The sequence below is a fragment of the Nematolebias whitei genome, chromosome 2, assembly GCF_014905685.2.
Source record: "Nematolebias whitei isolate Nwh7 chromosome 2, NemWhi1, whole genome shotgun sequence".
NCBI classification, from domain to species: Eukaryota; Metazoa; Chordata; class Actinopteri; order Cyprinodontiformes; family Rivulidae; genus Nematolebias; species Nematolebias whitei.
Window position 1 is genome coordinate 23,945,015 of NC_056499.1, and position 23,245 is coordinate 23,968,259.

Consider the following 23,245-nt stretch of genomic DNA (forward strand, 5'->3'; position numbering starts at 1 on the left):
ACTACTACTACTACTGTACTACTACTGTATACTCTTTTTCTCTTCTTCACAACAACAGTCATTCTACCCATAACCTGCTGTCCGTCCATCCTCTCCCCTGTCACAATCTTACAGCCTCCAATCTCCATCCGGTTTCCTCTTCTACACAGAGCGTAGTCAATCTGGGTACTCTTGCCTAGGTCACTCTATGTTCCTAACTCTTTTGGAAATCTGTGTTGATTACAGCCATTTCTATTTTCCTGGCATAATATACCACTAAATGTGCTTTCTGGTTGCTTTCCTTTACATCACACCTACCCATGACTTACCCATCCTCTGTTTTCTTTCAACAGCATGTTGATGTATGTTCAGCATGTATATTCAGGTCTGCTCTGATCACCACTCTCTCCTCCCTAGGAATACTCTCTATCACTTCATCTAGATCTTTCCAAAATGTATCTTTCTTCTCTACGTCACATCCACTATGTGGATAATACCCACTGACAACATTTAGCATCAGACCTTCTACTTCTACCTTCAGACACATCACCCTACCTGGCACTTTTTTCACCTCTACTACATTCTTTGTAGGCAGCTCGGCTACTAACAGAAACTCACAGGTTTGAGCACATTACTCTGGTTCTGTCCTCCCTTCACTGGCTTCCTGTGCGTGTCAGAGTTGATTTTAAAATTATCCTGCTGACATTAAAGTGCATTAACAGCCTTGCACCATCATACCTCTCCAACCGTCTTCATCCTTATACTCCTTCTTGGGCTTTGAGATCATCAGACCAGCTGCTTTTGGCCGTACCAAAAACCAGGCTGAAGCTCAGAGGAGATCGAACATTTTCCGTCATGGGCCCTAAACTTTGGAACAATCTGCCCATCAACATTCGACAGGCCACCTCAGTCTCTGCTTTTAAAGCTCTCCTAAAAACACATCTGTACTCACTGACAGGGTGATCAGATTTAGATCTAGTTTTTCATTGATGCTGATTCTGTTTATGCTTTTGTTATTATTCCTATTTAACACAAGGTCATCTGATCTGATTTAGTATTTCATTTTTTCTGACTGAGTTTATGCTTTTTGTTATTATTTCCTTGACTTTTGACACAACGTGATCTGATTTAGTATTCCATTGTTTCTAATTATGTTTTTGGTTTTATATTTTTATTCCATGTGCTGTAAATATATCTTGCTACTTTTTATTTGATGTGATATTTTTGTTAAGCACTTTGGTAACAGTTTCTGTTTTAAATGTGCTCTAAAAATAAATCTGACTTGACTTGACTTGACTTCTTTGCCAACTCCTCCTTCAGGACCACCCCCTCCTCTATTTATCTTTCTATACACATCACGATAAAACAGTATAAACCTTTCTCCAATGCTGAAAGCCTCTCTGACCTTCCACTTAGTCTCTTGGACACATAAAACATCTACCTTCCTTCTCTGCATCATTTCAGCCAGCTTAATGTCATTGCCCCCACATTAAGAGTTGCCACCCTCAGCCCTACAATCTTGACTTACCTCTTTTCCCTAAGTCGCCTGACATGTTTTCCTCCTCTTGGTCTTAGACTAACAGTAGCACAATTTCTGCCGGCACCGTTTGTAAACAGCACCGGTGGTCGTCATTGTTAATTCGAGCTTCAACCAATCCAGTATGGTGTGGCTTAGATGAACTTGCATATTCGTTTTGGCAAAAGTGTTTTATATCAGATCCTGTTCCTGACACAACCCTCACCATTTACTTGGTCTTGGGATCAGCACAAGAGATACACTGGCTTGTGCTCTCTAGTGGCCTTTTTTCAGAAATAATTTCTTAAATAAAATAAATAAATAATAAATAAACAAATACCTGATGCAGAAGAACAGATTGCTGCAAACAGTGTCTCCTGAGCTTTGGGATTACAAATGCTTTGTTGCCCAGGCTAACTGTTTAAATATGGGTAACAACTTCAAATAGGTATGAGCATTTCATGAGGAAATGGGGACTAGATCTACTAGAAGCTTATCTGATTCTAATTCACTTGTGCTATTCAATTAATGAGGAGTTGGCAGATTTAATCCATGAGTTTGTTAATGAGATAACTCTTAATGCATGAGCTACCTGAAGGCAAGGATAAGAATAGGACATAACCAGATACACTGTGCAGTCTCTGACAACCATAAAGTTCAGAGAAATAGCTCATGTTTCATTTAATGGCTTTTGGGAAATTACCAGTTTTCATGTTTTACTGCATTTCAAGTCACCAGCTTTCTCTTTATGATGGTCCTATATTAGTTTAGAGCCTGCCCTTACTTACACACTGTTTATTCATGTGCTTGCAATATGTGTGCATCCAGTCTTTTACTGCATGTTGTAAGAAACGTGAATAGTTTTTAATGCCATGTTTATAGTTGCTCCAGAATATTTCTACCAATGCCTGCTCCCTTGCCTTGTGGCCATCCCTATGCTGGCATTAGGTTTTGTTAGAGTAACATGACAAATTTAACAAGATATGACTGCCACATAAGAAATTTCCACTGACGTGCTTGTTAATTTGAAAATATTTGCAAGTTCAAATTTGCCTAGAAGGATATACAGTATTAGAAAATCAGGCTTTGCCTGCCTATTATGATATAAAGTCCAAATAAATAGCAATGCGTAAATACTAAACACATTAATAATCACAATAATTTATTGTAAAGCAGTGGGATTTAAATTAGAAAATGACATGAGGAGGGATGTCTAAATCTGCCAACTCCTTCACTATAACCAGCCTGACTTAAGTTTTATATCCAATAGTCATTTCAGGTACAAAACTGTACAGTCGGTACAGAATAATATTTATACAAAAAATTATATTTGCTGATGTGCTTCTCTTGTCTTTTTGTGCTTAGGGTGTGCCTTTGTCAAGTTTTCCAGCCACGCAGAAGCACAAGCCGCTATAAACAGCTTACATGGTGGACAAACTATGCCTGTGAGTATCACAATCATTGCCAGTGATATAATTTATCACATTGGTCATGGTCAGATTTTAGAAAGTCTTCCAAACTATGTGACATTAATTAGTTTGCTTGCCTATGGAGATTACAAGTTTCTCTTGCCTGAGCTTAAACCTGGTAGTTATTTGAAGTATTCTGCCCTACAAAAATACAAACAAAGGTTTAAATCTTTCTTAGAGTTCCTTTATCCCATATGTATACTCTCATAGCAGGTTGAATTTATCTTGTTAAAATTTATTACTGAGAGCCCTAGTCTTTTCGTGTTTATGAAAATTCATTTGTCAAGGCCAAAAGCTCACAAATGTATAACAAACTTGGAATAGATATTTACTATCACCATAGTGGTTTAAAACACATCATGAACTGAAAATTACACACATTTCACACTGTGCTGCTGTAAACAAATAGTCCCACTGTCAGCATCAGCTACCTTAAACTGCACAGCTGGATGCTCTTTGTTTATGTCTTCACACAATATCAGCATCCTTCTCCTGCTATACAAACATTTTATTTCCCAGCAGAGATGAGTATTTACAACACTGTGGTATTGACAGAATTACTGCATCTGTTGTGTACATGCCCAGTATTGCTTTATGACCTAGAAACAAATACTCATAGAAAGTAGGTTTGGTTTATTTTCCCCACCATTTTTTTATGTGGTTTTTTTTTTTTTTTTCATTCAACCTTCATTTATACAGGTTAGTCTCATTGAGCCACAATGTCTCATTTACAAGAGATACTTGTTTTTGTATTTCTTTTAGATTTATCTTCAACATGTTTCTGTCAAACTGGTCCGGAAAAAAAAAAAAAGGTTAATGCAGAAAACTAAACAGTTTTGAAAAATAAACAACTAACTAAATAAATAAAATTTAGGGGGAAATATTAGTGTAGAAATGGTCTTAAAGAGTAAAAGGAGATAATTAATTGCTTCCAGTTTCTGTAGTTATAAAATAAATAAACACAAAATAAAAAGACCTAAATCAAGATTTACCAATCTACTTAACTTTATAATTTAATAAAATAATGTCCCTAAAAATTTATTTTTCAAAAAAAAAATATAATAATAAATAATAATAATAATAATAATTGGATATTTACATGGAATTACTTCACAATAAAATAAATAGAAATGGTCAAAGCGTATTTATTTATTTACTACTTACTTAATTTGATTTTTAAACATGTTTTAAATGTGTCTACCATGTCACATCAGCTGCATTCAGCCATCAGCTATACAGTGTATTGTTTGTGAAAGAAAAACAACAAAATTTATTGAATTGTTTCCTCAGCTTAACAACTTCTTGCACCTTTTATGTTTTATTCATAGTTCAGACCACAATCATGTTCAAAACTATCCAATAATCTTGACCAGTCACACTTGATGTTCTTTATTCATTTATTTATTCATTTTTTTTAATCTTTCATAGCTGTGATATTTCACAATGACAACGTCTGACTGCTCACATACAAACAGCCTTGATTTGTAGTAGTTACTGCTTAATGTATCTCTTGGAATACATTTTGCCACACTCTCGCTGAAAATACGAAAATAAAAAATAAAAACACTTGTCAAGTGGTTGTGGCAGGTAATTAACCTGACAACCTATAAGCTGTTTAGACCTTAACATCCCACGCAGTCTGTCTAACCATCACAGAAATGGCTAAATACAGTATGTTTCTAAAGAAGTCTCAGCTGCATATTTAAGAACGTGTTATCTTTCTCACACAGTGAGACACAGAGAAATAAACTGAGTGCATTACACTGAGGATTTAGGGCGGCAGAATAGTTTGTAACTAAGAGAGAGCAGGTAAAGGGCTTGATCAAAATTTATTTCAGCTACGAGAAACACGTCCTTAAAACATAGCATCAAAGACAAGTTTTTACCAGTAACAACACAGGACAACTTTTTTGTTAAGGAATATTAAACATTTAAAACACTTAAACTACTTATCAGGAGAAGCTTCATTACTGAGAGACTAGAGGGATGGTTAACAAGTAAGTCAATAATATTGAAAAGCACCCTAGAGTTAACACGGATCTTCAAAATGAGGTTGAATTAATAAACCACTTTTGCTTCCACGACTGCTTCTTGACATTTCTGCGTTAGGTTCTTAGTAATATTCTTGGGGACTTGCAATTTGTCAGCATTCAAATGATTTTTAGCTTTCTGACATGCATTAATCAATGCCTGAAAATCATCTGTGGAGGAGCAGGTATTTATTCTGATAAATTGCAGACTAATATTTTAATGTAAAGTGGTTATATTGATGCACAAGTAATTCAGACTTTTCAGAAACTAAGTCATCCACTTTCAATACACATAATAGGTCTTGGCTGCAAGTCTACATAGCAATTTGGAAAATAAGCACTATGACTGTGTATTGTTTAGGAAAAAAATGTTATGTGGTGCACAAAACACCTTAGTGCTTAATTATTTATCTGTACATCCAGATCCTTCATGGTGTTAAGGTTAGGTTTATGTTCGGTCTGCTGTTGTTACGCCATATTGTTTTACATTATTATTGTTTAGTGTATATCTTAGATCTTTTAGCGTGCCTTTTGGCATTCGTTTGGAGTATATCTTAGTGTATATATTGGATCCTTATATACTGTTTCTTTTTACACTTTATATTTTTGCTATTGTTGAGTGTAACTGGGACCTTGAATACACAATTTCGTTCCACCTTATGTACCACATGTGATGTGAATGACAATAAACTTGACTTGAACTTGAAATTGTGTTATACTAGTGTTTAGCTTCACAAACAACGCTTAAGTAATTGAAATGATGGTTTACAAAGCATTTTACAGTGTCTGTTGTGCAATACAGAGCTGGACATGCACAAGAGTACTTTTTTTTTTTGTGGCAGGAATTTGCACATTTAGATTTTCACTGATGTTCCACAATAAATATTTGCAGATCCTTCCTGGCAGTGAGATAGTGACCTGAAAGCCAAATGCACTGTACTTTGCACATCTTTTTGAAGCTGCCTCACTTTGCATTACACAGTGGAGTTGGTTCTATTTGTGTATGTGTACCATGCATACAGCAGACACAACATTTATTTTGACATGCAAATCAGTGGACTAATCAAAAAAAAAAAAAAGACATTGCATCTAATCCATGCAAAAGTTTTGAAAATTTAAGCATCTTTAATATATTTGAGGCTCTTTAAAATATTTAGAAAACTATGACTGGAGTTTATTCATTTGCAGGCAAACACCCTATGACACTGCATTTTGCTGTCTAGCAATAAAAGTTTAATCAAAAGCAATTGGACTATTTTTTTTTTAGATGATTTATTTCACATAAGAGGAGATTTCTCTTCCTCTCTTCACTCCTGAAGGTATTGGGCTCTTTGATGGTCCAATTCACATGTTAGATGTACAATGTAAGATTGACCAGACCAACAAAAAATCCAACAATCTAATAGAAGGGGAAGGAGATTTATTTGCATGTGAGTTTGGCTCACAACAATCAGCAACCGCTTACTACAAGTTATACAGGTCTCTCTTGAAAATGAGTTCTCGTGGCTCAATGAGACTAACCTGTATAAATAAAGGCTAAATGAAATGAAAAAAATAAGTTTACAAGTCCCTTTTGATCACTTTTGAATTGAGGAAGTTTTTCAGATGAGAAAATAATCATAATTAAAAATAAAATTAAAAGAACTCCCATTGCCATTGGTTGAAGTTAATAGCATTAGTATTACTTGTGGTGATTGATAACCTACCAGAGGACATCACTGTGTGTACACTGCCTTGTCATATAGCTCAGGGATAGTTCTGTAAGGCTGTAGCTCTGATCCACCTGAAGTCTCCTACAGGAAGTGTTCAAGACAATATATACAGACATATATAGACATATGTATATATATATATATATATATATATACAGACCTACAGTAAGGCAGATCAAAACGCAGCCAAAGATTAATTAATAACCTACAGTATACGACTCATAGCTCTCTCCATCTACCCTCACACCTGCTACTTTCATCACCTTAAATTCAGCTTTTTACTAACTTAATAGGCAAGGTGGCCATTAGTATCCAGCTAAAACTTTGATCTTGATGGTGGATGCAGTTAATTTGGATAATATTGCTGCCACATGTCATCAGCTACAGACTGACAGGAGGCAGTTTCAGAGACTGGGCTGCACTGCACACTGCCTGCTGCCAGCTGTGAGGTCTGAATGAACCTTGAACAGAGGGTTGCCTCAAATTCTGTCACTTTGGGGTGGCTGTGGCTGAGTGGTTAGAGCAGTCGTCCTCCAATGCGAGAGTTGGGGGTTCGAATCCACCAGCAGTCACATGTCGAAGTGTCCCTGGGCAAGACACTGAACCCCTCATAGCCTCTGAGGTGTGTTCCATCAGTGTATAAATGTGATCTAAAGCACCGGTTAGTCTCTTTAGAATGATTTGTTCAATTAGCTTTGTAGTGATCTAGTAGAGTGCTGTATGAATGGGTAAATGAGGACACATATTGTAGTGTAAAGCACTTTGAGTGTCTTGAAATAAGACAGAAAGGCATTATATAAGTACAGTCCATATACCATTTACCTTTTACTTGGTCAATCTTAAATCCCTAATCAGGATTATCACTGTGGGGGAAAAAAAATCACTGCAATGCCACTTTGATTGGTGGTATATGCTGCTGACTATACATGCTGCTGATCTCATGCTGCTTATTATTTCATGCTGCTGTATTCATTCGTACACATCTGCTCACACAGACTCATGTTCGTGCTGCCGTTGTTTGGCGTATTGTTTTGCACTATTAGTGTTTAACATATTTCTTAGTTTAGCATATTTCTTCGTATATATCTTTGATACTTATTACTGTTTCTTTTTACAATTTATATTTTTGCTATTGTTGGATGTAATTGGACCCTGTGTAGACACTTTTGTTCCACCTCGTGTACCACATGTGATGTGAATGATAATAAAACCTACTTGAACTTGAAATTAATGCTTTCTAAACAACATTTTGTTTTACCTGGCACACACATGCTCACAAATACACACCACATGTATATAGTTCACTAAAAATAAATCTGTCACTATAATACACCGGCTCACAATGAAACACTCTAATGAAGCTTAAGGGCAAGGGATGTCACCATGGGGCATGTGCTGATAGATTAGGTCATAGCTTTAATGTAAGTTTATTGTCAATGCTTCCAATATTAACTTAAAAGGTGATTGAGCTCAGAGCAGGGACTTTGACCAGTTCAGCTGTTAATTTACTGTAATGCTGCAGAGACACAGGTGGTAAACTTCAAATGGCAAAGCCAGGGCCAGTCACACAACACCCAGCAAATTGCAGCTGTTGTCATCTTTGGTGTCACTGTGTGGCTGGCAGGGCTTGTGAAGTTTCCCCTATAGTGTTGGCAGCAGCAATAGTGTGATATGTGTGATAATACAATCCTGAAAGAATGAGAGAAAAGATTAAGCCAGAGCAAAATGACAGCGCAAAACACTTTTTCAAACCGCTAAGAAAAATTTTTCAAGCCATATTTTCCATATCTTCTAGCAAGTAAACATGCATTTAAAAATGACTGTTTACACTCACTATAATGCTCTTATGAGTAAAGTGTTCTCATGCATATTCTTAGTCTCTTTCAGTTTGCTGCACAGTTGTAGTTATAGATAGATAAGTCATGATGTTTCTTCGTAATGGCATGATCAAGTACCACTGTATCGACCTTTCCTTTCTAGCCCTGTTAGAGAAACAATGAGTTTTTAATCTGGGAGTAAAATTAGACCCTTCCATCAAGCTAAACACTCATGTAAGTACAATTGTGAAATCCTGTTTTTATTTCAGTTGAGGGAACTGACTAAACTGAAGTGCATACTGTCCAACAGCAATCTTGGAACAATAATACATGCTTTCTTAACATCCAGGCTTGATTACTGCAATCCACTTCTTTTTGGAATCAGTCAGACCTATATTGCTCATTTACAACTGGTCCAAAATGCTGCAGCCTGATTTTTAACTGATACAGGCAAACGAGAGCACATTACTCCAGTTTTGGCCTCCCTGCACTGGCTCCCAGTTCACTTTTGAATTCATTTTAAACTCCTTCTGTATGTTTTTAAATTTCTGAACAGTTCTGCCCCCTCTTATCTCACTGATCTGCTGCAGCCATATGTCCCACAGTGCTCTCTGAGGTCAGCAGACCAGATGTTGCTATTGGTTCCAGGCATTCATTTTAAGATCAGAGGCGACAGAGCCTTCTCTGTTGCAGGTCCAAAACTTTGGAAGGAGTTACCACTGCATGTCAGACAGGCTCCCTCTCTCACTGTTTTTAAGTCTTGTTTAAAAACTCACTTTTATTCCCTGACTTTTGACATTGTGTGAGTTGATATTAATTTGTCTGTATTCTATAATGTTTAGCCATTTAGTTCTTATCTTTATCTATTTAGATCTATGTATTTTTGCCATGTGTTCTTTGCTTCTTCTGTTTTTGCTGTACAGCACTTTGGCTGGCCTTGTTGCTGTTTTAAGTGCTTTATAATAAAGTGGTATGGTATATATGTATGAAGTGAAGCCAGGCCGAGTCAGAATCCTCCTCTACTAACAAAACACCGATCCCATGAGTCTTGTTGGAAAGCAGCAGTGTTCAGAGAGGACCAGAGAGTTCATGCAGTTACCAGATGAACTTGTTCTGGTGTTTACATTTTATTTTGTTTATGTATTGGGTTTTTGTGTTGTTTTATTTTACAAATCCTCAGTTTATAAATTCAGTTTTGGAGATTGGTAAAAATAAATAAAATAAAAAAAAAACAGCAGAGACAACAGTTGTTGCATTTTTGTTTGATTTTTTTTAAATGACATTGTTACATGATGATCATTAGAGACACAAACATTTTGTAGAACTTTAGTGTTTTTTTATTATGTGAATGTTTATGAAGCAGTCACACTAGTGTGATCTATTTTTGTTTCTTACATTTTTTGACATCTTTCTTGTTCCACAGTTTATGCACTATTTCAACAAATCATATATCAAAACATTCAGATTGTTCAGGAAAAGGGTGCTATGACTTTTGGTATTGGTGCAAATTTAGCTTTTCGAAATATTTAGCTTTTTCTGATATAGTTTTTTTTTTTCTCATAGAAAATGGATTGAGCTCATTTTACATCCTTCAGATCTTTAGATCTGTTTACAACCTTTTACTGCTCCTTTCACATTTTGTTCTGGTTCAGCTTCTTTCAGTGTCCTTGTGCAATTTTAAACTTTATTTCAGCTACTTCCAGCTAATTTCAGCTGGGGTGTTTTCAGTAGTTTTTTTTTTTTCATTTTCATTTACCCCTTATTTATACAGGTAGTCTCATTGAGCCACGAGAACTCATTTTCAAGAGAGACCTGTTTGGGGAGCAGATGGGGGTTAAGGGCCTTGCTCATGGGCCCAGAGTGGGTGAATGAGGGTGGGGGCATGTTTGAATATTTCACCTACCCCACCCACATTTTTGATGTTGTCGGTACCGGGGCTTGAACCGGCGATCTTCCAATCACAGGCCCTCCTTTATCCTCTGCGCCACCACTCCCCACTCGCCCGGATAGCTCAGTTGGTAAAGCATCAGACTTTTTTTTCAGTTGTTTTGTGCTCCTTTCAGATTATTTCTGCTAACTACATTTTTTGTGCTTTTTTCTTTCTGCTAATTTCAGCTCGTTATGCTCCTTTCAGCCTATTTTGTCAAGTTTCATATTTTTTATGCAATTTAATGTACTATTGAGCTTTTTATGCAAATTTTAGCTTTTTCCGCTAATTTCACAGTTTTTGCACTCATTTAAACTTTTTTTCTGCCTAAATCAGCAAATAGTGTGCTCTCTCCAATTCCTTCTGGTAATTTAAGCTGCTTTCTGCTTTTTTAGATACTTTTCTGCTGTTTTTGCTAACTTCATTTTTTTCAGATAATTTCCACTTTTGTGCTAATTTCTGCTTCTTTCAGCCTAATTGGGCAAATGTGTTCTTTTTTCTGCTAATTTAAGCTTGTTCTACCAGTTCAACTACCTTTTTAGCATTTCCATTTTTTAGCATTTCCATTTGCAAGCTACAAAGTAATTTCTGCTGTTTTCAGATCATTTTCAAACTTTTTGTGGTGATTTCTGCTGTTTTCAGCCTAATTAACTTATTTCTGATTATTTCAGCTCTGTCTTTCAGCTTAATTATGCTAGTTTTAGCTTTTTCTGCTATTCCAGATAATATTTAGTTTATGCTAATTTTAACTTTTTCACTTAATTTCACATTTTTGAGCTAAGTTCAGCTCTTTCTGTTTCCTTCTGGTAGTTTAAGCTTCTTTCTGCCTTTCAGCTAGTTTTCAGAATTTTTTTTTTACTAATTTCAGCTTTTTTTTGCTAATTTCCTAATTTTGTGCTAATTTCTGCCTATTTAAACACATTTCAGCAAATATGTGTTCTTTCTGCTTAGTTATGCTACTTTAGGCTTGTTCTTCCATTTCAGCTACATTTCAGCATGTTTTTAGCTAATTTCAGCTGTTTCTCAACAAGCTATTCTGCAATAAACATCCACACTGCATTTTCACAGGAAATGCAATTTCTCCGTTTTTGTTGTTGTTTTTGTTGTTTTTATCTATTTTTATAAAGTACAGTCTTCAATTTATTAACCTTGCAGTTTGTGTATGTTTTGTGAAGGACTGAGCATTTTGGTGTGTTTGTCTATTGGTAGACACTCACACAGTGTCTTTGTTGCTATAAGGCAGAGAGAAAAGCATTTGGCCATTTCATTGCTAAAGTTGAGTTCTAATCCCTCAATTACCATTGTGCATTTTTCCATCTGCGCATTTTGCACCCTTTGCAAAATCCAATAAGGGAGAATTTCACAAGTCAAGTGTATTGTTTGAAAAATTAGATTAGGTGTTGAACCTGTGACAAATTCCTTAGTTGAACCTGTCAAAAGTGATGGCTCCCTGTTGGCCCTTATCAAATTTGGAGAATTAATTTTCTCTCCAGGTATAGGAGTCATGCTGGGCAAGGTTATTATTTTGTTTGTTTGTCAGTCTGTGATTTTCTGCAGCCAGTGAGGAGTAGCTGCTTTGCATCCAGAACTTGCTGTGTGCCACCACCTGTTTCTTTATTACTTGACTACGTACTATTTTTTTTAAAAAACAAATATAAAGTTGTGATCTGTCAGAGAACTCTGTGGTCTGATTAGATGTTCAGTCTGATCTGAAATCAACCTGAAACAATATACATATAGTATTTAAAGTGATGTATTATGAGTGACGAGACTGATAATCCCTGCAGAGACTACACTGGCTTAACATTTTTTTCTAGAACCATCCACTGAAGACATTTTGGTGTGAGTCTTTTCAAACGATCTTGAGTCATGTTGCAATGACAACAGGTAATATTATGTTTTCATTGTCCCAGAGGTAATAAAAGTGTTAAAAAAAAAAAGAAAAAAAAAGAAAATGAGGGATTCTAAATGCCAGGCATTTGAGCTGTGGGCAGTTTAGCAACAAAACTGGAAGAACTTGTTTGCTCATTGCCAACCTCATTAAATCCAACAGTCCACGTCCCTTCAACTGCACCAACAAGTTGAAAAAAATATAGGGGAGAAAAAAGGTCAGAGGGTGTAAGGAAAGGAAATTAAAAAGGGAAAAATGGCAGCGTTAACGGTGCCATATCCAAGTATTGATTTAACTAATTAAAATGGCACCAAAGGAGAAGCAGCAGATGGGTCTCCTCTGGCCTGAGGTGTGGTGCTGGCTGGCTCTGATAGGTTCCCATCGGAAACACACCCACCCTGGGGTCCATGCTCCTGCTTTCTATCACTCCAGACATGTATTTGTAGTTACCTAAAGGCAAATAACATCCTTGGTTGGGTTATTACACTGTTTATGGGACACATTAACATGGGCTACTGGTAAAAATAAAAATTCTTACCAAGAACCCTGCCTTTTGAAGAATTATCAGTTTTATACATACAATATTAGATTTGGAAAGCAGGAAAAGTGGTCCTTTAGAGAATTGTGTAAAATTAACAATTGATTTTGTGTGAACTAGTAGTTCTTTAGTTTTAGTATCCACAATTTGCCAAAGTAAGAAACATCCAAATGTTTTTTTTTTTGTGATGCTTTCACAGAACTTGTTTTTTATTTTTTACAATAGCTCTACAAAAAAAAGAAGAAAAAAAGCACACTCCATAAATATCAAAGTGCATGCTCAATAATCCAGGAAAAATAAATCAACAAAGTTCAATGGACGGTTTCCATTCTTTTTATTGTTATTATTATTGTTTTTATTATTATTGTTGAGACGTTTTGTCATTCATCCAAAGAAATTTATCATTCCGACGAGGAGCCACAACAAACTCAGTCCTACAAGCAGCACACTCCCATAGTGGACCAAGAATTTTGCTGGTGATAAGATGGTTTCTGGGGCCCTCTCCATCAACTCCTCTGAAGGCCAAAGTGGTTCAAAACACCAAAGTTCATGCTCAGTGATCCAGGTAAAAAAAAAAATCCAGCAAAGTTCAGTCAGGTCATCTAGATTGTTTCTTTTCTTTTCTTTTTTTATGTTCAGTGTTTGAACTTTGATGTTTTGAACCACTTTGACGATGGCTGCCTCAGAGGAGTCAACGGGGGGAGGGCTCCAGAAACCATCTTATCACCAGCAAAATGGTTGGTCCACTATGTGAGTGTGCTGCTTGTGGGACTGTTTGTTGGTGGCTCCTCGGATTGACGAAGTCCTTTGGATGAAGGGTGAAACATCTTAACAAAAAAGAAGAAAGAAAGAAAAGAACCCATCCAGATGACCTGACTGAACTTTGTTGCACACTCCATAAACCTTAACTGAAGTTCAAACGTTGACCTGTGCATCCGCTTAGACTTTCTTCCAACTTGTCTTTTATGAATTCATTGCACAAGAGACATGTTTATGCATCATCAGTCACACTAGTCAGACTTTTTCTGTCCACAAGTCCCCCACAGTTCTCTGACATCTTTAATTTCTGCACATCAAGAAAATATGGAAATTTCAATCAAAGCCAGAATTTGCACTGGCCCTGTCAGGATGAAGCATTTTGTGAATCCAAGTTGTGATTATGGAGTCTTTCTCTCCCTGTGTCTTTTGCCTTTATGATCTTACTAATCATATCCTGACTGCCCCCTGGTTGTTTCTGTCCTTCTGTCCTAGTGGTACTCCGTGCTCTTTCCCAGCATGCACTGCCTGTAATTAAATAGAAGCCTTGTCCTTTTGACAGTGTCTGTGTCTGCTTTCTGTGCCTGGCAGCCTCCTCATCCTCGCTTGTTCTTTCTGCTTCTATCTTTCACTCACATGCAGACACTCACCCCCTCTCTCTTTGTCTGGATGTCACATGAGGAACTGATTCTGGTCTCTGTCTTTCAAATGATTTAATTGGATGCAAACTCAGGAGCATGGACATCAATACGGAACTATATCTGCCATAAGGAGGAGCCATTAGTCAATACTGCACTATCCACATGCCGAAGGCTTTTGTCAGACCTAATTACCCAGTGTTAAATTCAGTGAAGCTTTACCATTGGGGGACTGACACTCCTATGGGATCTGGTTAAGATCACAGTTCACGCCCAGTGTATACAGTGGAGTTGGAAAGTTCACAAAAGACACTCACAGTCTCACTATTCTCTTCTGTTTAGTGCTGGCTGCTAAATGATAGCGGTAATGAGAGGTGCTTACTTAATTCCATTGTCTGTTTTAGTTTAAAACTATTAGGTCCTAAAGCTGAGCTGTAATATTCAAAGGCCATCTAATGACTAAAATATATCAATTAATCATCTTTATTTTCTCTCCTTTGAAGTGAGAAAGTATATTTAATCTTATTTATATATTAATTTGGTTTTCATTCCTGCTTAGTTCTGTACCGGACTGGAGTGATGGGGACTTTCATTTACCAACACTCTTGAGCTATAAACAAATTATGTAATTATGCAACTGTTATTCCGTTGTAGGTCGTAGGCCATTTCCCAAGAGATATACACTAATAGCAAATGTGTGAGAATGCTTTTTTTAACTAAACAATAAAATGTGAAATTTCAGTGCATTAATGTGTCCTTAACTGTTCTATATTTAGATTATAATCATATTGTTAGTGTTTACTGTACTCAAATTGTACTAATTTAAACAAATTAAGTAGAAAAAAAAACATTTAATTGGCATGGGCAAACATGCAGTATGGAAAAAATATGCAGCTTTCTTTACAATTTTTATCCTTATTTAGACATGACTTCGGAGATCTTTACAAATAAATACCACAAGTAAAAGTGTTCATATGAGCCAGGTTATTGAGCCAGAAAACAGAACTTCATATGAAGGTGTTTTCATTCATTTGTAGTATTGCTAGTTTTATATATGTATATATATACATGTATGTTATATATGTATGTTAAATTATGAAAAATAATCGTGTGACATGCATTGATTACAGGAGCCGTTGTGCTTCCATTGTGCAAATTCTTCTTCTGCATATTTAAAAGCAGCATTTCTATTACAAACTTTCTAGCCCAAAGAAAAACTTTTAAATCTAGACATGATTTTGAAAGAACTAAAGTAAACACATGTTTACATAGATGAGTTGCATATTTCTCTAACCTTGTGACTACATGTATATGTGTCCCTGTAGGGTGCCTCATCCAGCCTGGTGGTCAAATTTGCAGACACTGATAAGGAACGCACCCTGCGCAGGATGCACCAGATGGCAGGCCAGCTCGGCATCTTCAGTCCCATGACCATCCAGTTTGGGGCCTATGGCGCCTACTCTCATGCTGTAAGTCTCAGCCCGGCGGGAGAGGAGACGGTGAGCTTTAAAGAAAAAGAAAAGCTGTTGTGATTTAAGGTTTGACTTGCTCTGTCTCCTACTGGGAATATCATAACCCCAAATTAAATTCACTTTCAATGCAGCTAAGCAAAAATAGATTTTCAATAATAATATTATTACTAATAACATTATTAACATTTTTAAGTATATGATTTCTAATTTTTGTATTGTTAACCCAATTATCCTTTCTCCCCCTTACTGTCTCTAGGGGAGCGACATTGTGTGTATGCTTAAATGATACTTCATTTTGATTTTACGTAATGCTGTTAATTCAAATATTTACTGACTCGTGTAAAAAAAAAAAAGTTCACTCAGGACTGCTTCTTTTCCATTTCATTTGTGTATGGCCTTTTTAAACCTCAAAATAGATGCACATTATTACCAAGCACACACCCATTCACCCTTTACGCCCTTTTCTGTCAGCCCACCCTTCCCCTGTTTTGTATTCACACATGAAAGTCACAGGAGTTGGTGAGATTTTACACTCACACAACAGCTCACAACTCACCCTGACAGGTGAGAATCGCCTACTCGCACATAAACTCTGCTACTGCAGTCTCCCTTTCCCTCCCATATATACATATACAGCTCATAGAAATACAAACTGACTTCAGCTGTTTTCACTTCTCTCACTGTATGGCCTTTATCTCATAGTATAATGAGCACAAGGCCAGGGCAGTCATAGTAGCAGTAAAGCTGCAGGGCAACACAGATCATACTGTTCAAAAGCAAGACATAGGCTAAGCAAACAGAGATGTGAGTAAACATGCTCTGATCCTGCAGCTATTTCACCTTTCTTTCCGTTCTTGTCCATTCCCTCATCCCTCCTTCCATTTGCCTCTTTCCCTACTGCTCTTTAATCCTACAGCAGATGATGCAACAGCAAGCAGCCCTGATGGCAGCAACACAAGGGTCTTACCTGAACCCTATGGCAGCCATTGCTGCTGCACAAATGCAGCAAATGGCAGCTTTCAATGTCAACGGTCTGGTGGCGACTCCCATGACACCGTCCTCAGGTATAAACACACGGAGACAACATTGAGAGGTACACCTGATACTCATGCATGAGGTGTTTTACTATTTCCTGCACCTGCTGAGATCATTTATCTGCAGGGAAAAAAATGACAGAAGCTGGAAAAATAAATTCATTCAAGGGTTTTTTGTTGTTGCTGCCATTACTCTTTTTAAGATGCAGACTCCATTTTTTCATGTAAAAGCAAGCACTGTCAGTACTAAATAAAAGAGAGTAGAACCTTTTACTCAGAGGCTTGGTAAGAAAATTTGTAAGGCAAACATTTCCTCTCTTTGGTAGCCACGTTAAAGTTTCTACCTCTTTTCTGCTCACACATTACCTGTTTTCATTCCTCCTCTGTCTGTCACTTTTTCCCTCTGTGACTGACGGTGTGTGTTTTCTGGGAACACGGCCAATCCAATAACTTTGGATGCAAAGTCCTTGGCTTATACAATATAATAGCAAAGATGTGTGTGAGATAATCCTAGACCCCAGTCTGAACTATCTTTTTTGGCCCTTGTCATGAGAAGCTTTGATGGCTTGACACTAAGTAGGCAGGCTGCCTGAAGGCAAGGCCGTCGCAGATGTATTATATAAAGTGGCTTGACGCTGTACCTGGCATTTGTAATCCACAAGGCCTACATATTCCTGCTAATACCTATCAAACGTAATCCTACATGACTTAAATGCCCTTCACCTGGATAAGAAAAATAATAAAATCCATCAGCACAAAAGGCCACTGGCAAGGTGACAGGCTTAGAATATCACCACAAGATACTCAAAAAAAAAAAAAAAACATTTAACCCTACATTCAGTGTAATGCACGATATGATACATTTAATGTATTTGCCACATGTATGTATGTATCAAAAGACATATACGTTTAAAAACAAAAAAAAGTCATGAAAGCAATTGTAATAATAAAGGCTAAGTACTATTTTTCTCTGAAAAAATTGAATCACTACCCCCTCATCAGTCACTAGGCAATTATTATTAATACAAAAATAACATTGATTGCCTTCACATGTCCCTTTCAACACAAATGCAATGATGGAGTTTAGACTGTGGAAATAAAAGCAAGACATCATCTGAGGTGTTCTGATTTAACATCCAATATTACAAATTACAGAAGTAGGTCAATGCTTTTTCACTTGCTCTACTTTCATTTTGTATGACACCATATTGCACTCTTTTTCCAAACTGTTCCTCGAGATTAGACTGCAGAACTATCTAATCAAAATACAGTGTACCCACTTCGCAAAGTACTCATTTCTGCAGATTGGCTGCATAGTAGAGTTGTAGGATATAATACAATCCATGCATAAATGATTGTATCAACATTTCACAAGAAAGTGAGATGTCTTATGTCAGTGCAGACAACAAAAAAAAAACAAATACATTTTGAGTTTGTAGTATGTACTTTACTCATTCCATAATAACTCAGCAACAATTTGATGTGTTTGTAAATTTGTTAAGGGTGACTGTGACTGAGTGGTTAGAGCAGTTGTCCTCCAATGCAAGAGTTGGGAGTTCAATTCCACCAGCAGTCACATGCTGAAGTGTGGCAAGGCACTGAACCCCTCATTGCCTCCAATATGTGTCCCATTGGTGCATGAATGTGATAAAGCACGAATTAGTCTTTTTTATAGAAATAGTAGAGTGCTTTATGAATGGGTAAATGAAAGCACAGATTGTGATGTAAAGCACTTTGAGTATTTTGATGAGATAGACAAGCTCTATATAAGTGCAGTCCATTTATTTGCAGGCACCAGCACACCTCCAGGCATTTCTGCCACAGCCGTGCCCAGCATAGCCACCCCTATTGGGGTCAATGGATTCAGTGCCCTCCCGCCTCAAAGCAATGGCCAGCCCACATCTGAGCCCATCTACACCAATGGTATTCATCCGTATCCAGGTGAGACATTCCATGTTTACATAAAATAAATAAACTAATAAATAAAAATGTTGAAATGTATTTGCACAGCCCAGTGTCAGTCTTTTGCTTTGGCCGTGGAAATGTTGGCAGCTCGCACCGACATTGATCTATGAATGTTTGAACGTGGAACTTGATCTGAATAAAACTTCACCTAATTGCTACATTACTAAAGCAGCATGTTGGTAGTGACAAATGATATTGTTCAATATTGTATAAAAGTTGACAAGAGCCCTTTTAATTTAACGTTTTGATTGCTTTTTTTTTTGTTTGTTTTCACTTGAACGAAAGTACTTAGAGCTTCAGGCTCAGTTAACAGTATCGTTGGCAGACTTCTGAGAAGCCTGCCTAAGTATCATGATGAATTCATCAATTCATCCATCAGTCAATTATGGTTAATTTGATGTCTCAGCCTGTCCTCAGCTTCTTAATGTTGTCTGGGACTGATTCCTGAAGAATTGACAGATACTCACTCCCTATCTCTGCATTATGCAAAGGCAGCTGCAATCATAATGAACTACAAAGTGGTTTGTTTGTCACAATTTTAATATTTGATGCAAACATCTGGGACGAACAGGCATTTTGAAGAACTCAAAGATATGACAACCCAAATTTCTCCCACTCCCTGTGTGATCCTTTCTTCTGATGGATTACCACAATTATGCCAATGTCTGTCATGCTGTTGAACGTAATCTCAACATCTGTGCATCTATGTCTGTCTTGGCCAGTGTCCTCCCCATTTTTTATCACTTTTGCTTCCATCTTCTTTGACGTCACCTTTCTTTCTCCGTCTATCTTTTCATCTCTCTGCAGCACAGAGTCCAACGGTGACGGACCCTCTCCAACAGGCTTATGCTGGCGTCCAGCACTACGCAGGTGATCTGTCTCTCCCACCTCCTCTACTCTCTCTCTCTCTTCCTCCATCTGTCGCTTTGCCTCTTCCCTCTCCCTATTTTGGTTTGTCACATCAGAAGGAACCATGACAGGTAGAGATGGCCAGATGACCTGCCAATTTCCTCCGTGATTAGTCTGCTTTACATTGGAATTGCAAAACATTTTTGGTTGACTTGAATTTAGACACACAAAAAACTTTGATTCTAAAAGTACACTGAGAGCTGAGTATTTTAATCTGCCATAGCCTTCTACATGAGCGATGACACAGATCATTGCTTTGTGTCTGACACCAGCTCTCATTAACATGGTGTGAATCTCCCTTTCTTTATTTTATGTCTATTTAGTGAAACTGCATTGAAACCCCATACCCCTCTTCCTATTCTCTTTTTGTAGTGATCCTCCAGCCAAATGAGCCCTGGCTCCCAGTCATAATGCAATTTATTTATGCAATGCTTAGAGGACGCAAATGAACAATGGAATAATGATGTGAGTTTTGTTGTGTCAAATATGAAAATGGAGATGTGAAAAATTCCACACTGGTTCTCCCTTTGCAACAGCAGCCTACCCTGCCGCCTATGCGCCAATCAGCCAAGCGTTCCCCCAGCAACCAACCATCATTCCCCAGCAACAGAGGGAAGGTAAGAGCGAGCAAGCGCGCCCACCCAAGATAAAAGGTGATAATTGCCATGTTCCATTCTAATGTAGCTTCGCTGCTTTGAATTAGCGAGGGGGGTGGGGGTGGGTTGGCTGGGGAAAATGTGAGAAAAAGGCTCCCCATTTAAAGAGGAGAACATTAGCACTGAGATGGAAAGTTAGTCTGTCATTATTCAAAAACTGCACTAATTCAAACTCACAGCGTTGGACTGCTTAATCAGTCCATTACAATGTGTTTAAGTGGTTATAAATATTCATCAGATTAATTAGTTGCATACATAATCATTTATTACCATTTCTAGTATAGTGTTCATTCTTATGCCACAGCATAAGATGTAATAAAGCATAGGATATACTCTGATGGTAAATCATTCTTTTGGACACCATTCCTCAGTCACCATTATTCAATTGCATGATTATATGAGACAGCCCTGAGTGGCATGAATATTCATGATATGAACTTGAAAATGAGTGTTTTTTGCATGGCTTAGAAGAAAAGTTAGTTTATGTTTAATTGCTATTTCATGTGTAGATCTGTATAGGTGAGTGTGTCACACTGGGGGGTGTCAAATAACATTATTTATAATAATTTAGCTTTATACATCAGCAAAAAAAAGTCCTAGTACTAACTGAGGCACAGTGACACACATGGACACACGCAGGGAGCTATTCTTGGTTTAGCCAGTGGCCTGTCTGAGTTCTGGTCTCTGCTGATTCTGGCTGTTGTCCCAGCTTGTCTCAGTCCTCTGTCACAGTTTGCAGCCCAGCCATTTACTGAGATACATCTAAACCTACGCAGGGACAGTCAAGCCTCCGATTCAGCCTTGCACTGAAAAGCTAATGGTTTCATGAATTAATTCTATCAGACTGTGCCTATGTCAACAAAAAAAATCCTTCTAAATCCCAAACAATGATTTTAACCAAGCAAATCATTGCTGCACACTTTGAGAAAATGTACCTTTTGTAATAAGCAGAACATCTTTGGGAGAGTGGTGATACATATTTATAGAGGTTAGTGATTCAAACTCACTCAGTGAAAAAAAATCATAAGCTATGTAACCCCCCCCCCCCCCACACACACACACACACACACACATATCAACCTATTTATAATTATGTATGTGCAAATGTCTTGAGTAGTTTCCTTTTTTCTCTATTATGGTTCCAAGAATTCAGTTTTTCTATAATATTTCAAAGTGGTCTTGAGCAAAGTTCAGCAGTCTTTGTGGTCGTTTTTCAAAGATTTCTTTAAACTCAATTGTTTTTTATTTTATTTTGTTTTTTTAAGTCTATATTTGACCTTTTTTTTCTGGTAAATATAAACATATGAGCTACTACTTTAACAAAATGTATGAATCATTCATACACACACACACACACACACAAAAAAAAAGACGACAAAACTCGATGGATGAGCCAGAGTTTTGTTAACATAAAACAGACAACTTTTCAAAGAACCAGTGGGATTTTTTATTAGTAGCAGTTACTCACAAAAACATAGTTTATCCAAATACCTGTAGTTTAATCTCTGACAAAAAAAAAAAAAAAAATATATATATATATATATATATATATATTTTTTTTTTTTTTTATTCAACCTTTATTTATACAGGTTAGTCTCACTGAGCCACAAGGACTGATTTAAAAGAGGGCCCTGTTCCAAATATCCAGACATAGCATATACAGTACAGAAAACAATAACAATAAACTACAGTAAAAATGCAGTAAAAAAAAGTAATGTTACAAAACAAGAAATCAGGGTGCCGTAAAACAAGGTAAAACACTAAAAATAAGAACATATTTGCTTTGATTTTTCTATTGACATTGTCAAATGTTTAAAATTCCCTAAAATATTAAAGTTGGAGGGCAGCACGGTGGCGCAACTGGTAGAGCTGCTGCCTCTCAGCGAGCAGGTCCCTGGTTCAAACCCCGGTCCAGGGGCCTTTCTGGGTGGAGTTTGCATGTTCTCTCCGTGCATGCGTGGGTTTTCTCCGGGTGCTCCGGTTTCCTCCCACAGACCAAAAACATGCATGTTAGGCTGATTGGTAACTCTAAATTGTCCCTAGGTGTGAGTGAGAGCGTGAATGGTTGTTTGTGTTGTTTGTCTCTATGTGGCCCTGTGATGGACTTGCGACCCGTCCAGGGTGTACCCCGCCCCTCGCACAGTGACTGCTGGACATGGGCACCAGCGACCCCCGTGACCCAAAATGGAATAAACGGGTAAAGATAATGGATGGATGGATTAAAGTTGGACAGCTTCATTTCCTGTTGCAAGGTGTTCCAGGTTGCAGGAGTAGAGTAGGAAAAGGCCTTTTTGCCAAGTTCAGTCTGCAACGAGGGAACGCTGCAAGTAATGAAGGTCTGAGAGTGCATGTTGTAACTGCAGTGACGATGTGACAAGTGGGAGGTTATATAAGAAGGTTGCAGACCAAGGAGTGAATTATAGATGAAAATGAACCAATGTGAGAGCCTATGTAAAGTTATTGATGACCAACTGACCAATGAGTACAGAGTGCAGTGATGGGTATGGTAGTTACAAACAATTATGAATCTTAGAGCGACATGATAGACAGCATCCAACCTCCGCAAGGAGCTGGCAGGGGCATTCATGTAAATAATGTCACCATAGTCAATAGCTGGTAGGAAAGTATCAATTACAAGGCGTTTTCTGGCATTCAGAGTTAAGTAAGATCTATTTCTGAAAAATAAACCCAGTTTTAATTTCAGTTTTGTTATCAAGTTTTCGATATGTGGTTTAAAAGAGAGATGTGCATAAACCAAAATTCCCAAGGGTACCTAAGAATCTACAAACTCAATAGGAGCACCATGCGTGGATGAGATTAGAGTAAGAGTTGCTGGCACAGACATTCTGTTGGAAAACAACATCATTTTGGTTTTATTAGCAGTTAGCACCAGTTTGAGATTGAACAAGTCTGACTGAGTTATGTCAAATGCAGAC

The 23,245-nt window shown here is 37.4% G+C and overlaps 1 protein-coding gene across 5 annotated transcripts in view; it reads left to right on the forward strand.

Moving 5' to 3' along the window:
* celf6 (CUGBP Elav-like family member 6) overlaps nt 1–23,245 on the forward strand; it is a 175,474-nt gene that overhangs the window by 134,546 nt on the left and 17,683 nt on the right. For 2 of the 5 annotated variants that reach the window (XR_005187470.1, XM_037690929.1), the window contains exons 5-10: nt 2,861–2,940; nt 15,599–15,772; nt 16,662–16,809; nt 18,571–18,720; nt 19,552–19,614; nt 20,190–20,270. Coding sequence is in view for 4 of the 5 variants with exons in the window: in XM_037690929.1 (XP_037546857.1) it covers nt 2,861–2,940; nt 15,599–15,772; nt 16,662–16,809; nt 18,571–18,720; nt 19,552–19,614; nt 20,190–20,270 (696 nt within the window). In the remaining variant the exon portion in view is untranslated. The remainder of the gene's footprint in view (nt 1–2,860; nt 2,941–15,598; nt 15,773–16,661; nt 16,810–18,570; nt 18,721–19,551; nt 19,615–20,189; nt 20,271–23,245) is intronic. The other 3 variants (XM_037690945.1, XM_037690937.1, XM_037690952.1) reach the window with 3 other exon arrangements.